We start from the raw sequence: 17224 nt of genomic DNA on the forward strand, positions 1-17224 counted from the left end.
GAGGAAGACAATAATAAGCTATTTTCCTATATAGCATTTTATGCACATTTTTTCATGAATCTGAAGCCTCTTTTATAACAATAACTTTGCTTTCTTTTGATGTCTTAAATACCCCTGCCGCTCCAGAGGTTGATTTTATGCTTCCACATTGTGTTTGCCTTGCACATTTTTAAGAACATTGTCTGTGTGGTCATAGGCCAAACATATGTTTCACTGAGAACATTTTTTGGTATTGTGGTTAAAATATATCCCATTGCCAAAAATAAAAGATAAAAGCAATCCAGGAGAAAAATGAAAAAAGAAAAGATTAATAACTATTATCCACATATAAAAAATTTAACATTGCAGCATTTTTTTTGTTAGTTCATAAACTGATTTCTTAAATAGCTCTCCTATTTATTTGTATAAAATAAAGCTTTTTTGTGCAAACAGAAGAAAGTTGTCCGAATAGATTTAACTCCTCCCCTCCAATAACGTAAGGTTATTTTGAAACTAAAAATGAATAAAGCATTTCCCCACTTTTGATAGGTAAACCACCCCTTTAGAATTGTTTTAACTCACTGATAATGTTAAATGACAAATTTATTTTTAAAATTAATCTACTATACTGACCTGTAGGCTATAGAGTTAATATTTGATGTACACTCTAATCCTGGGATCAGGAGCACAAAGAACAGGTAAAAAGAATACATTTTTTGGGTGGATTTTGATATGCACACAGCAAGTCTAGCTCACTGGAAAGAAGCTTGAGGAAAAGGCATTTCAAGAGAAATACTAGCCAGCAACAGCAATTTCAAGCTCCTGGTATCTACTGAGACCTAAATGCAGCAGGAGGTGGAAGCTGCCATCTTCCACAGAGGCAAGATACTCCACAACAGCTGGGTGGCAGCATCTTGCTTCCTTCAGAGGCAGCCTTTCCCAGCTACCATTGAGTTTCTGCTTCTACTCTTAATCTGGAGAAGAGAAATACAGGCTGGCTCACCAACCTTGAGCGTTTGTCAGCCCCCACTTTGACTGACAAGAGGTCAGCTAACTTAAAAAAAGGACTTGCTACCTAAAAAAATTAAACTGTAAAAGCGTATCTCAAATAAACCCATGTTATCATAATCCAGAAACAACAATGTTAAACGTGCACAGACTCGCTAAGAAGGCATCCAGCAAAACAAAAATCGTGTAAACTCTTAATGGGATCCAAGAGATGAGTAGTACATGTTGTACGCATATACTCACATACACTGCTTGTCTTTTATTTTTTAAAGTTACATAATGTTTGACTGAAATGAGGTATTACGCTAAAGCATTTTAGGACCTCAAAAGCATATGCAAATTGCTCTATACCGAAATTTTCTAAAAGGGAATCCTCAGAAAATACTTTCACATTTGAAAAAATAGGTCACCTTACTTAAAATCTGTAAGGGCATCTTATATGTGCATTACATTTAGAGTTTTAATTTGTGAAATCTAAGTGCTATAATCACCGCTGATTTTAGAGGACTACTTTTATTTCTAGTGGATTCTAACGCATCCAAATAAAAGCTAATTATAGTTTTTTATTGTAATTCTTCAAAGGTCCTTTACTTACTAAGACACAGTAATTTCAAATATTGTTTATAGCACTGTAAACAGTTCAGCATTGCTCACAATGTGTATTTTTAAAGTTGCAAGTAAAGCAAACTAATTTTCTACACTGTGTTTTCAGTTATGACAGAATAATATAAAACAAATATAAAAACATTTAAAAGGAAAGGACGCCTTTGCAATATAATTACCTGCATGACACCAGTAACATCAATGAAATTAGTTCCTGGAAACTTTGTGTCTTCCTCCTCACTATGTATATCTTCTGGAGTCTTATAAAGACAGATTGAAATTGTTAGGTATTTCATATTAGGGGGAAAAAATTCATTAGCAGAAAAACTTCATGACAAGAATGCAATTAAATCACCACTCACTGTCAATAGCCTGAATCCAGAAAAAATGCTTTACCCACCTTAAAAGTTAGGAGGAATTTCTTTGCATAGCATAAAGAAAGATTATTAGAACTTTTTCTTGTATGCTGGCAACTAAAACCTGCTGTTACCAAATCTAATGGAATATCTCAACATCAAAAGTTCTAGGGCAATACTTGTAACTCTTATATTAAAAAAAAAAAATAGTAAGACAAAATATTCTAAAACATTGCACACAAGAGTCTAGAAGAGTCTTAAGCAATTTACTTACATACAATTTCTACAGTGTTATTTAGTAATATAATTTAAAAATAATAATCACTATTTTAGTTCACGGTCTCCGTCTTATTCAGTGAATACCTTAACCACAGGACTCTGGAGGACCTAACTCCTTAGGTCAGAATAGCAGCGAACACACAGGGAAAACAGAAGGTACAATAACTATACAAAAATAATCACTGCATCACCGTGCCTTCACACTGTCCAGTCCGTGCAACGCACAAGACAGAAGTCCACTGAAAGAAACAATATGCTATCCTGTAAATGTGTGCCCTAGTTTACAGCCTTATCATTCAGCATGCAGCAGTTAACCTTTTAGTTGCACAAAAACCTTCATTACTGCTTAGATCAGATTAAAAACACTTCTGAAAAGTTATATGGAAAGAGAATAGAGTAGACCGGCCAGCTCCACACACACCAGGCTACCAGTGAACACGCTACGCATACATGCCACTAACTGCTCAAGTACAGCCAAGGAGCAGATGGAGGAATGAAGAACAACCTCAGTCTTCATGCCAGAACACTGAAGCCAGAATAAATAAGAGAGACATGGGCCAATAAGGGATTACAACTCTTAACGGGACAGAGAAACACTGTTTTTCTTAAGAGTTTTGCTATGGTGATAATCTTGGAAGAACAGCGTCTTGCTGCAATTTTTCATTTTCTTAAACAAATACCTCATATTACCAATTCTTCAGACTAATTACTCAATTTTTCCTGGAACTGTCTAATTTCTCTAAATAAAACAAGATAATGAGATAACTGTCGTAATTTAACATATTTTCTTTTTCAACAAAATTGAATTCACAGACATTTAGACCAACCCATACCTGTATTACAGCATCGACAGGAAGAAGTGCAGGTTCGGAGCCTGGAAGAACGTGGTTTACACTCACACTGTCACTTGAAATACTGTCAATATCTACGTTTGGTAACACCTAGGGCAGAAAAAAGCACCAATCTGAAAATCTATGTATTAGCTTGGCTACTATCATTGAACTTTCTAGATTCTCTCTTCCACTTGCTACTGAGCCACTAAACTTCAGCGACCTCCTTTTCTCATACCTATATCCAATAATAACTTGGTTCTGAAAAACAAAATACTGTAACATACAAAAATTAACCCCAGAAATATTCAGTTCTTTTCTTGCAGTACCTGATTTCTCCTGTTCTCTAATGCCCTGATACTTTGTCTTGCATGTGACAAAAGGTGAGTATACCTATAACTATTCATATAGCAGGTGTGTGTTTGACTTGCAGTTTATTTACACTATGTTGGCCTACAAGCCACTGCGTAGGCTGGTTGTTGGCTTCACGTTGTCATACATCTGGTATAGTAAAACAAAGGGATAATTGTATTACAATATAGTTTGTAATAAAGGCATGTCCATTACAGCATCAAAACATGTTGTGGTTTTTTTAAGAACAAAGATTTAAATGCTTGCTTAATTCTTTGGGGTGAAAAAAAAAATTTCCTTAAACGTTTAAGAACTGGGTGAAATAACAGCAAAATGCCTGTGGGTGGAATACAGTGATACAGCAAGGGAACAAAACACATACTACTCTACCTGTATTTAACTTTGAGTTCCATGAATCATTTGTATCTGAAAGGTGTGTTTAGGAGTGTGTATATTCTCAACAATTTGAATCCAAAATAATGTAAGAAACATTGACTTCCTTGACAACAGACTCATGTAAAAAATTAAAAAAACAAAACCAAAAAAACCACTAGGTAAGGACTGCAATGGTTGATTAATCAGGAGTGAAATCCTTGAGTTGACTATCATGCTTGAAACAGAAATCTTAAAGGCCAAAGCAGTCATCCAAGAAAACTGACATTTATATTAATACTTTTTTTATTCCAAGTTTGTTCTGGCTCAAAAATCTCATTTAAAAAAAAAAAAAAGTGACATAGAACTATTTTACAAACACCCTGCATAGGTGACTTATGGAAGAAATAAGTTCTCTATTTTGGTCAAATAATAAAGACAATTGTTAAAATATGAATAAAAATATTAGCACAGCATGACAACTTCTTGGTCCCTCTATTCTACATGTTTCTAATGCCTACTGAAAACCATCTACTGATGTCAAAGTAAGTTACTAATGGATGAGACTGTCTTTAGTTAGCATTTATTAAACAAACATCACTCTTGACACGTACCTGCACAGACAGTTGAGGTGGATCCTTTTTCTCTGTTCTCATCTCTATTACAGCCACATTTGGTTTTTTTATCTCAACCGGTGGTTTTGGTGGCACTTGAGGAAGAGAGGTTGTAACTGTAACAGGGTGCGGTTTACCTATAACTACTCCAGCAGGCTGCAGTGAGATGTCGCTAATTTGGGTTTGACCTAAGGACAGTTTAAAAAGACTTAAAGATATATATCTCTCTCTATCTCCGAAGTCAGTAAATTAATAAATTAATTAAAATTAAATTCTGGGTGTCTGTGTTTCATATGAGACAGACTGAGATCTTGTGCGCAATTACAGACCAATTAAAAAGTCCCCTATTAACACTAGCTAAGTGTTTCACCAGATAATTTTAAGGCTTTCCCAGCAGAAACTGTAAACTCAACACTGCCATTTTTTTTAATTATTCACTTTTCTTGACTACGGTGACACCTACTGCTGAAAACGAGAATAACTACATTGCGTTTGCCATGCAAAAATTACATACCATGCTTCCCCCACCTCATATTTTCTTAATCATATTCAAAATACTATTACAGTTAGTACAGCATCCCACAAATTTTTGTTTGAGACACCCTTTTTTTTTTAATAATTATCTTTTGTAAATGCCAATATAATACTAACCCTTCCCAAAACAAGGCTCAATAAAGGTTTTATTGAAGGCCCAAAAATACAGAAGCCATGACAATGAATTTCGTGTGTTTGGCACAATCCTACTGAAATCGTTGGGCTGAAGTCACCGTAAATGTTGAATCCAAGGGCCAATAATTCAGTTCCTGCTCATACGGATACCAAACTTAAAGCCAGAACAAGAACCCTAGAAATGTAAAGTGTGCCAAAGAAGGCATGTACAGCTAAGCAAATAATTGCTGTCAGGGTGTCGCCAGACATCCAGCATGAAGAATGAGGAGAACCAGAACATTTTAAACTGTTCCCCCATGTAGGTTTCCCATGAGAAGGGCAGCTGCAAATCTCATGGGCCAGGGCAAATCAGTGACTTAAGAAGATGTAAATTGTATTTCCATGAAGTAGCAGTAATTAACCTTCACACATCCCTTCTACAGGTTATTTGCTCCTACCTAGTGGAATAGCCATAGGAATTAGGTGACCTTCAAGTGGACCGCAGACTGCAGGTACGTCTCGACTTGGACTAAAGAGATACTGATTTTCTTGGGTAAGTGCATATAAAGGATGCTGTTTCCTAGGGCTGGTTACTACCTCCTGTGTGCGAGAAGTCTGTGTTCTTGCTGACTTTACCTTTGTACCTGAAACGAAAGCAGATAACCCACACGTCATCAATGCATGTACAAACAGAATAATATCACACACCACTAATTTCAGCCCTTCAACTGAAACAGGTATAAATTTTTGCTGTGGGATGGAGGGAGCAAGGGAGTGACACAGGAAGGGTGGAATCGAAAAGGGCTAAGTTAGATGTCACAGTATTGACTGCAACGAAGGAATTAAAATTACAATTTTTGAACATCTGAGTCTAGCAAATAAAGGCACAAAAATGTGAAGAAAAGGACACAAGGATGGTAGTAGGTTGGAATGAAAGGTGTGATTTAGCAGGTAAGAAGAAATCCATGGTTTAGATTTGAAATAAACCATTAGAACAGCATGCAAGCCTGGCATAAAAAATAGAGAGGGTATAGAATATAGCCAAACTTTCATCTGTTGTTCATCTGATCAACTGCCTCAATTTTATAAACATACAGTTTGTTTCCAGCCACAAGATTAACAGGTACTCAAAGGAACAGGTATAATCTACAATCTATAATCTAAATCCTGGTTTAACAACTCACTGCTACTTGAAAATAAAGCTATAACTAATACCCGTAAGTCTTGACTTGCAACACTGAGGAAGCACTGATTTTTTTGTCCAGTTTTGAAAATGTATTGTTAAATAGCCACGCAGAAGTAATTTGTGTGTAACTATGCCTAAGCATATAGCAGAGGAGAACGTTTATTGCAATGTTGCATTTCCTGCTATACAGTCATGCAAGGTCTTATTCGACCTATATTCTTTGCAAACAATGGATATTATCAAGGAAATTATTAACTTTAATCTAAATGGATAAAAACTACCTGAAACATCCCCAAAAAAGGAGTCAACAATTGTGAACCAAACAGAAGTGCTTCTACTGCTATTTTGTAGCAGTAGAAGAAAGAATCACATTGGTAGCCAACTCCGTATCTCCACTACAGCTGAAAAATGTCATCTTGCTCCTCTGTCGTTTCTAATCATCACCTTTCCTGTATTAATGGCCAGCTAACACGTGGCAACAAGCACTTTTTAGCTCTGTTCACATTTAATAGCTTCCTAATTAACTGAAGAATAAAAGTCAATGATTATAAAATTTAGGGATAATAAAGAGTGATAATGTGACTTCTAACAAATGCAGACAAGCAAGTGAGGCAATCTACTCAAGAAGTGGTATTTCTGTACACACAAATTATGGGTTATAAGCCTAGAAACAAGAACAGCAAGTTATAAGTCTTCAGTGAGAAAATACGGGTCAGAAAGAAGTGTCTTTGAAAAAGGCTTTGAAAAGGTCACGCTGGGTAAGCAATGCAATGAGAAATCACAATACAATGCTGTGGTCAAAGGGATAAATGTAATCCTCAGATGTCTCAACAGGATGTCAGTGAGGTGGAACAGGAGAAGACTTCCATATATGATAATGCTGCATTTAGTTCTAATTCTGTATCTCTGTAAATATTAAAATAGATTGGACATTACAAGGCCTTTTTTCATTTTTTAAGGAAAATCACTTGGAAACTGAAGTAGCAGTAAACTGAAGCCAAAAACTCACTACAAATCAGATACTAAATTCAAAGCATCCCATTCACTTTTGAACCATAAGGTATTTAGCCATGGGAAGAAGTAGTTACGGGCAGAATTTCTGACGTCTTTAAATGATGAGCACGTGCCTTTCTGCAAAGCAATAGGTTAGCCAGAAAAATTGTTCTTTAGTCAAAGACAAATTACTGGACTCAGTAACATAAATAGATATAGTTCAGTGGCTTGTGATTTAGAAGAGGTCATACCACATGATCTAACAGTCCCTCCTGGCCCTGAACTTTTGAGTAAAAGCAGAAATTGGCAACGTATCTGTAATACCGCCAACTTGTAAAAGCAAGGTTCTCACAGTAAGAATGATTAAGTACTGTATACACACAGCACCTCATTTTAATTGCTTTCAACTTTTCATTTCCCCCTGAAAAGTTTATTTGCACTGGGCAGAAACTAGACATTTAATTAAACTTAGCTTTAAGAAACTAGTGTTTTGCATATATTTATCAGTTCAAATTATGCAAGAAAACAACTCAACTTTTTTTAGAAATGCTCTCTTACTCATAAAAGTGTTAGTTGGATTTTTTTCCTAACCTCCCATAAGAAACCAAGCATTAGTCACTACAGTTTATTTGCAAAGAAAATGGTTGATAGAGTTATAAAATGACTGAAAAGAGACTCTCCAGATGGCCATTTCAGTCTTAAATAAACATCCTTATTCTAACACTAATTTAAAACAAGCTGAGTGGACTGCTCTAACAAAATAGAGTAATTTAATAAGTCTGGATTTTCCAGCCAATCAAACCCGAGGCCAATGACTTCCAATAATTTTTAAGCCTTTATCACCTGGTACATCAAGGCCAGGAAGGGAATCTGTGGGTGCAGATCCGTGAAGGAAAGAACTAACCATGCCTAATGCAAGCAAGATTTCTTTCTTTCTTTCTTTCTTTTTTTAAGAACCTGGTGCTTTAAAGTGCTCATTCAACTTTGTTTCATTTTATTTACACTCCTACTATAGAGGAGTACAGATCTGTTTCTAATTTTATTATTTATACTTTCCTGCCCTAACAGCATCTTTCAGAATAGCAGCCCTCAAAAACATTTAACTATTTTGTCTTCATGAGACCCATGTGAAACACCAAAGTATTACTTTTCTATTTTATTGGCAAAATGTAGGAAAGCACAAAAATTAAGCAGCTTGACCAACTGTCTTATATGAAGAGTCAAAGACAAGTAATACCAGTATCAAACAAAGGCTGACCTCAGTCTAAAGCCATTAAAATCAGAAAACTTGGAAATAGGACATATATTAATTGGAGTGCTATTCTTGTAAGTGACATGCAAAAAATTCCGTATTCTTCCTTTCTTCCCTTAGATAAGCATACAAAGGGGTGTCTTATTTTACTTATTGTCAAGAGAGACAAAAACATAACTTTCTGTAACTGCAGTCTGATGTGAAATAGAGAAATTTTATGGCAGCTTTATTATTGCAAACACACACGTTGCTGTACTGCTATAGTATGACTTAATGACTTGGAAGAGAATCACTTTGGGTAAAGGCTATCCAGAGTTCATTCTGTTTTCAAGCAAATAGCTTTTAAACTGTATTTGTCACATGCAGGAGTTCTGGAAGATTGAATGAAGCATGGATCCAGTACGCAGTTTTCTCTTTCATTTCTATTCGCCTCCAATAGAAAACAACCTAAAGCACAGGAGCAGCTTATTACAACTGCATGCAACCTGTACCCTTAGATTTCACTGACACTACTGAATTAAACACCTTAACGGTAGAAAACAGTTAGTATCAAATGATCAAATGACCTACTTATTATAATCAGACGGGGGGGGGGGGGGGGGGAGAACGGGACGCGACTTTTTCTGACTCTTTACAAGGCATTGTTTCTGGAATGATGAAATTGGCCTCCCTGGAAAGGTTGTGACCTTCTATAAAGCAAAAGAGCCCAATAAACATAGAAGAAAAATGTCATTTAGGACTCAGCAAAAGCAGAACTGCTGATTAAATATTTTTAAAGAAGTGTCTGTTCTCAATCCAAATCTTAGAGGTCACTGTAACATCGTTATTGCTACATTAAATGCTTACTAGCAGACATTTTATTCAAAAAAATCTGTACAGAATAAACTAAATTACAGGTGTGCAGCATAGCCAGTAGTCTAAAGGACTGATACATTATGCTGGTCCTCCAAACGAGTGTAGCAGCATTTTTCACAAAAAAAGAAGTGTTTCAAGAGAGGTCAAATAAAATATTTAGCAACAAGACTAGCAGTTTTCATATATCAAGTTCTCACCTTTTAAAAAATAAAGTAAGTTTTGAAAAGTCTTCTACATTTTTGCCAGGACTATAACCCACATTTTCCAGGGGGGTTATGAGAATTGCAAATACTTTCTACCAATAACACTTTTTCTTCATGGATCACAACTGGGCTCCAGAGCACAGATAAGAAAAGTGCCAGGAAATGGCATAAATACTACACTAAGCGTAACAATAGATTCTTGTACTATTTTGAGGATTTGACACTGTGGATGTACATCATAATGTGGAAAAAAAAACCCCAAAACCAGCAGTGCTTGTCTTCAAAGACATATATATGTTTTGTACCATACATTTTAATGGCCTAAAACCATGGTCTCATCAAGTGACTGCCTTCTCATGTTAATCTCTTATACTTCATACAGAATATAATATTTTGAGAGTTATAATAAAAACTCGGACACCATTTTTTAAACATGACGGTTAAGATTGCATCAAGTATATTTTCCCTGCATGGGTTACAACAGCATAAGTGCAAGAAGCGTAGAGGGAAGCCAACTAATACTTTTCCATTGATGCTCATCCTATTAACTCGATTGTGCCCACTATCACTTTAACTGCCTTTTACACTTAACACACTCTTTCTCCCCATCATTATCTTTTATCATGTAATTTGCTCACTCTCTCCCGCAGTGAGAAGATTATAAACATTAGTTTTTCTGACATATCAGTTAAAGATTAATCTTAGTTTCTGTATTAAGAATCAGTTAAGTTTTGAAAAGATAACTAGGAAATAGAACAGATTCAATTAAAACATTACTTTCTACTAACTCAGGATCAAGTTTATCTACACTTACCTATGTCAGATATCATATAGGTTCACTTTTTGATTATTTTTACACATTTTTAATAGGTTTGAAAATTAGAATCTTCTGATACTAACACTTTGCCTACAAAACTAATGAATGGAATTCATTATTAATCAACTAATAACCTTTATCAATCAATTAAATAATCTTAACAAACTAGTACAAGAGAGTTATATTTCACTTTTAACCCTGACTTGACTAACAAAAGAAGTTATTTGCAATTAGTGAACTTAACCAACGCTTCAGATTAACATGTCTTTCAATATTTTCAAGTTAATAGATGTCATCTTCACACCCATAAATTCAAATTTTCATATTTCAATTCATGTATTGGAAGTGGGAAATAGAATATCAGGCTTCCTTAATTTTTCAAATCTCAGTAGATTTCTTAACTCTGAATGAATCAATCATTTAAATGACATGACTGGGTAAACCTGACATGAAGAATACATCTCTCAGTAACCTTTATCAAAAGTCGAGTTAGTTTTTCAACACACTCAGCTTTCAGGTGCTTATGTCATTACTTCTAGCAATTCAGTTGTTTTAAGACTTGGGCAACAATAAATATGTATTAATATGTTTATTAAATTTAGAAATAAGTAGTAATTTGACAATTCAAAATAAGTGAGATACCAGTAGCTTTTCAGATTTGCTTAGTGTGTATTTTTTAGTTTTGAAAAGAGCATCTTTTTAGACTAGAATAAATATTTCAGTTGGAAGGGACCTACAATGATCATCTAGTCCAACTGCCTGACCACCTCAGGGCTGACCAAAAGGTAAAGCATGGTATTAAGGGCATTTTCCAAATGCCTCTTAAACACTGGCAAGCATGGGGCATCAACCACCTCTCTAGGAAGCCTACTGCAGTTGCTTAAGCTTTAAATTGAAGAGCAGGTGAACTACGATTAAATATTTTCATTTATACAAGGAATTCCTAACAGAAAAACTGGGAAGGAACACCTTGTTCACATCAAAGAATTACTTACCTCTAACACACTCTATCACCTTCGGTCTTTGAAGTTTAGACTTGGGAGAGGGAGAGTTGAATCTCAGATACGGTGCTTTTTTAAGCGTGCTACGATGGCCCTGGTAAATTGGTTTCCCATAAACTTGACACAGATAGTCTTCATTTTGCACCATTGCACTTCCATTCACAGGTCCCTGACACCACCAAAAAAAAAGAAAAAGAAAAAAAAAGGAGTTTACAATCTTCACGTATGAAAATGTGAATACATCAGTAGTGTTGCAAAAGTCTAGAGGAAAAAAAGTCAGCAGTTCTGCAACAAACAGTATATATTGCAAGCACACATGAAAACATGCATAAAGAATACACACAAGAAACTTACTAACAGCTGAACAAACCATCAGGTGCCGGGTAAGACAAGTTGATAACACGACAATGAATTCCGCATTGTTATACACACTCAGCTTAGGCTTCTACAGCACATGAAAACAAGGACAATTCTGACAACAGAAATCCACAGGACAGGGCTATCACTTTCATTTAAAATTATTACAGTTACACATACAAACAATTTTTCACATGAATAATGCAATCTAAAGCATAGAAGTAATTACAAAAAAAGAAACCAACTACTTGGAAACTCACAGCTGCCCTTTTTTCTTTCCTCTGCAAACTTTCAGAAGAAAAGTAAGTCCTAAACCTCTGTTTGCTTGTGTTATCTTCTGCTTGCTTCTGCAATGGCTTAGCTGCAGATAAAGGCTTCTTTGTCAAGCATCCTTGGATTTTTTGAGTTTTTCCTTTAATTTCTTTATTGGTCTTCATAGCCTTGATGTTTTGGGCTCTCTTGATCCATGGGACCTTTTGATCATATTTCACTTGTTCCAAATCATTTCTTGCCATTTCAGCCTAAAGATAAAACATAAACGTAATAAAAGGAGATTTTATCTTCAAGGCTATCAGAAGAGTCTGTGGATAACTTTGAAGTTCTGAGAAATGGCCTGTTTTTCATGTTAGCCAGCAACTGTGACCAGTGATTTTCATTAAGCAATGAAAGTCTAAAAATAGAAGTAAGTATTTTATTATAGCATACTACATGCTAGTACTAATAAGCAGTTTTCTCTTGCTTTCAAGTTGTGAGTGAATCACGTTAAACTATTGACGTGAAAGAACAATGTAAGGTGGAAAAATACAATGCAAAAACCTGAACTCATTTTTTCCAGCCATACCTGGATTTCTACACTGATGGCCTTAATCCACTCATCCACAGTCTTTCTGATACGAACCTCTTCCAATACATCTCTGAAATAGAAGAAAGAACTATTTTAGGTCAGTGCTTCTTAAATTGCACAGATTTGTTCCTGGGAAAGTAGTGACCTATAAACACTATAAAAAGAGAAACCCAGAACACAGAGACAGTAAGATTATGTACCCCTACAGTGTCCCAAAGGCACTAAGCATAACCTATCTGAGTTTCCCAAACCTAAATCTGTTCTTACATAATGCCACCTGCAAACCCCACCCCCCGCTTGTATATACTATCATTATTAAACATCTATGAATAAGTGGCAGCCATGTGTCAGTTCTTATTTTGATCAAAAACTGAAAAAACAAGGCAACAAAAACATTCCAACTCAAAAGACAAAAAGCAGATAAGAAAAATTGCTACTTCCAGTAAAAGATAATGATAGCAGATATCATGCCTGAAAAAAATCTTCACATGAAGAGAATAGTTACCTTCCTCAGGAAAACACAAGATTAAGGAGCATTTTAATAGGAAAACTTTCATTATGATTCAAGCAGGAGTATTTAACACAACTAACTAACTAAGCAAAAGTTCAAAAGCCAAAGATCTGCTGTAGGATGACTAATTCTGTAACATTTACAGGTTAATGAAGCCTCTTCTGTTTAGAATTATGAAATTACTGCTTAATTTTCCTATTAATGCAAGGTTGTCTATACAAAGCTAAATGCCCCCTTGTCATGACAGCAGAGCGGTTTGTCCAGATGATAGAGTCTCAGAAATCAGATTTAAGTCCTGGAGCATAGATCATACCAAGTAACAGGTATCCATCAAAAAATTCAATTCCCATTAGGAGGGTCAAAAAACATTTGATGTTCAAGAGAATCATCTCATGATTGCAAAGAAGAATCAATAAATACTTTTTTCAGGGAACTGCACTAGTTCTTCAATGCACGGAATTAAAAAAAGTGAAAGAGAGTCGATAAAAGTTGATGAGCACATACAATGAGTAGTCGCACAACGCACTGAATAATAGGGTCTAACCTGTTGGTAGTCAAGGCGTTAATAAAAGTATACATGGCATCCCCATCTTTTGCGCGAATAACAGCTTCCAAATTTTCTTCAAGGACTTTTTTATTGTTTTGAACTCCTCTCAAAATCCTTTCAGCATCCCTCAGTATAGATTTTGGTACTTTAACATTTTGAAGGATGGATGGTCTATTGAGCTGATGATGTTCAGGAAGATCAGATGCAACAGTAGTTTTTTTTGACTAAAATTGAAACAGAACCACTAGCTTTTAACCAGAGATTGTAATTTCTGTTTTCTACACACTGATCAGAATTCCTATTAATCTATTATCAAATCAATGCCCATTACATGAAATACCATCCACATGTACTATCATCAACTTCAATTACTCAAGAACATTCTGTATGTTGCAAATATATTTAAAAGTTAAGCAAAGACATCCAAAAGCTCTCAAATGCGAAATGATGTAATGCATGAGAAGCAATGCTAACGAAGCACATAGCGTGTGAAAAGACGGCAATTAGATACATGAAGTATTACATGCAAGTCTCTCCATGTAACAGTATTTAAGTATAATTAAAAGCATAATAAAACCCAAAGTCCTCTAAATATATGCACTCATTTGACATCAATCTATCCCAAGAAACACCAGGCAATATACACATGTTTTAACAACAACAAAATAAATCCCCTCAACAGGACCATGATCCTCTCCCCCTTTCATGATTTTCACTTTTTAAAGGAAACAATGAAGCAACTATTAGCCTTTTACTTTGCAGAACCCTTTTACAGAGATAAAAATCGAGCATATATTAGCTGCTAAATACAAAATGAAGGGACACGAGTACACAGGAAACAAGGAGCCATACAGCTATAGTTCTGACATTCATTCTCACATTCCTGATGAAACCCAGAGGGCCCCAGGTAGAGTGCTTCATTTTCCAGAAAGGAAGCAAAAAAATTTTAAAAAGTGATAAATGTGCATAAAGAAACCCCAAAACAAAAACAAAATACCCAAACTTGAGTAGACTCTGAAAGCATCAACTGAATGAACAGAAAAAAATCTCACAGATCAAAAATCAGTTTTGGCTTTAAGGCTACACTTTTATTAAATCAGAATTAAACAAAAGTTTATGTTCTAACAAGTGTACTGCCAAAGCGCAATGGACATAACAAAACAGAAATCAACACACTGATCCCATGATTTTGGTTTTGCCTGGTGAGAAAAGGACAATATACCAAATTATTTATCAATTTTATATAGGTTTTCATTTTAAAATGAAACTTTTTGACAAATACTAGCTCAATAAGGTGAAACTGGTGAGAAAATGTAAGAAATACGGATATATGTTCAACCATAAAATTATGTAGACTTGCCAATTAGACCCATATCATGAAATGCTAATTGTATTAGCAGTCCACACCATGCTCGTTTTGAGGCAGCAGCTTTCTGCCAGATGTTTGTATTATTCCCTCAAGATAGCTCATTAAGATTGAATAAGACAAGTCAAAGAACAAGTTAAATCTTAATGTAATCTGTACATAATAGCAACTTTTTCAAAAAAATACAGGTCTGCAATAGTTACTGTAGTGTTATCTCATTGGCAGCATATTCAAAACTGTTTCAGTATTACAATATTTTAAAAAAAAAACAAAACAAAACATAAAAATTCAAGGTATACCTTGACAAGATCATTCATGTCTGATTTCCATGAGTTTGCTTCCTAAAAAGACAGAAGAAGAGCTGTTGAAACTTACCTAAAGACAGATGTGTCAAGGTAAAATCTAGAGTAGATATTTGATCAATTTAAATGAGCGCAATGAATTCCTTGTGAACTACTAAATCTCACTGCATGCTTCTTTTGGATTAGAGCACCACCTTCTGTTCCATCTCAACCTATCTCAGTTAATTCAGGCCTTTCATTTGCTTGCATGACAAAGCTAGCAGTCATTTACCCCAAGCATTTATTTTCTCACTCTACGTATCTTTTAATGATGAGAAGTCAATAGCTAAGTATCTAACTGACTCAGCTCCACATTTGCTGAAGTCATCCTCTCTGTCTTCCTATTGACCTTTTTCATAAGAAAGAAGACATTTGAATCCATTTATGTCAACCGTGTCTTTCTCACCTGCCACTCCTTCTCCCATCTTGTCCTGTTCTCTGCTGCCTATACTAAGGTATGTTATTCAGTGTAAGTTTTTAGCAATAGTGGTAAGCAAGTATTTGCAACATAAATGGGGCACATGGCATCAGTGCTCTTACTAGTAAGAACAGTTAAATGTGCAATCCACTAATATCTTACAAAATCTATGAAACAATGCATCAGCTATACTGTAAGATATGACAGATGAAGCTATGTAAATAACTGGCACGTAATGCACAGTATTTTTAGGGAAACGTGCAAGCTGAAACCTTCAACCACAGAAACAAACCAATAGAATCAAATCTATTATGTTCCAAGCCAATTCACAAACCTGTGGATATTCAAGTCTTTCTTCTTTCCCACCACTTACAGTTACAAGAACAGAGAGGACCACAACAGACAGGCTAAATAATCGGATACACCTTGCTTCCACATGAAACCAGTTTAACAAATAGATAAAAGCCTCAATTTTCAAAAGCCAGACACAAGTTACATGTTGCCAGCACAGAACCATTCTAGCACCAAAGGTACAAAATCATTAGCATGAGAAACAATACAACTACGTATGCCAGGCAATTCTTTGGAAACAGCACTCTTTACAAAAAGAAATCGCAAAATGAGAAAGGAAGTAGCTTAAGTCATCCCTAAAGTTGACTGCAGATAAATAGAACATTGTTCTTTCCCAAATGGGGATGTTACATCAGCTCTGTAGCTCTAGTATCACAGGAAGAGAGCAAGCAGAAAACAGGCACTGAAAATACCTGAAACCTTAAAATAAACAAATAAAACAAAACACACTCGTTTTTTAACCTGTTTTATGTTTGGTAGAATGGCAGTAAGAGCCTCTACAGTCTAGACCACTGCATACTGATTGAGACATTACTCAGACACAAAGCCCTTCCACATACAAAGACTGCAATATTTCAAGTAATTGTAAACAAATGTCAGTCTTTTTACAGAGGTAGAAGCAAGGGCAACTCTTTTACTAACACCAGACTTCTAAGTTTTTCTCCACATTTTTTATTTCCCTTATTCAAATTCTTGGTCATTCTGATAACATGGACTTTACCTGTAGCATGTCATGCATTTCTCTTCTCAACTGGCCAAGATCTTGAAGTAAATCATCTGCTTTTTTCACCGTTTTCTCAATTGAACTGCAATTTTGGAAGGAGCTTTCAAAAACGGGGAATGAGTCTGTACGCAAAGCAGTATGCCTGATGGAAGAAACACTCCTGATTAAGTCTCGTGGCTCCTCATGTGCCCCAAGAAAGTAGCCAACTTTGAAACTCTGCATGAATTTAAAGTGCAAGAATACCAAACCTTTATATAAAATGGAATTTGCTTTTTCACCTGAAGTTAAAGACAGGTTATTGGGTTTTCTCTGTTTGCCACTTAACACCTTGAGCTGTTTCATTGTATTTTGAACAGTGAAACTATATCTAAAATTCAGATCTAACAGAGCAACATTTAAACTTTGGATACCTTTCCGT

The 17224-nt window shown here is 35.4% G+C and overlaps 1 protein-coding gene across 8 annotated transcripts in view; it reads right to left on the reverse strand.

The window, feature by feature from the left end:
• The window catches only part of KIAA0586 (KIAA0586 ortholog), a 78893-nt gene that overhangs the window by 52164 nt on the left and 9505 nt on the right, over positions 1–17224 (reverse strand). For 5 of the 8 annotated variants that reach the window (XM_075503828.1, XM_075503829.1, XM_075503827.1 and 2 more), the window contains exons 10-19: positions 16804–16948; positions 15272–15313; positions 13604–13830; positions 12546–12618; positions 11965–12225; positions 11342–11516; positions 5499–5684; positions 4393–4580; positions 3059–3166; positions 1770–1850 (exon numbers count right to left, since the gene is read on the reverse strand). In XM_075503828.1, the coding sequence (XP_075359943.1) occupies positions 1770–1850; positions 3059–3166; positions 4393–4580; positions 5499–5684; positions 11342–11516; positions 11965–12225; positions 12546–12618; positions 13604–13830; positions 15272–15313; positions 16804–16948 (1486 nt within the window). The remainder of the gene's footprint in view (positions 1–1769; positions 1851–3058; positions 3167–4392; positions 4581–5498; positions 5685–11341; positions 11517–11964; positions 12226–12545; positions 12619–13603; positions 13831–15271; positions 15314–16803; positions 16949–17224) is intronic. The other 3 variants (XM_075503831.1, XM_075503834.1, XM_075503832.1) reach the window with 3 other exon arrangements.

The sequence above is a fragment of the Mycteria americana genome, chromosome 5 (assembly GCF_035582795.1).
Source record: "Mycteria americana isolate JAX WOST 10 ecotype Jacksonville Zoo and Gardens chromosome 5, USCA_MyAme_1.0, whole genome shotgun sequence".
Taxonomy (NCBI): domain Eukaryota; kingdom Metazoa; phylum Chordata; class Aves; order Ciconiiformes; family Ciconiidae; genus Mycteria; species Mycteria americana.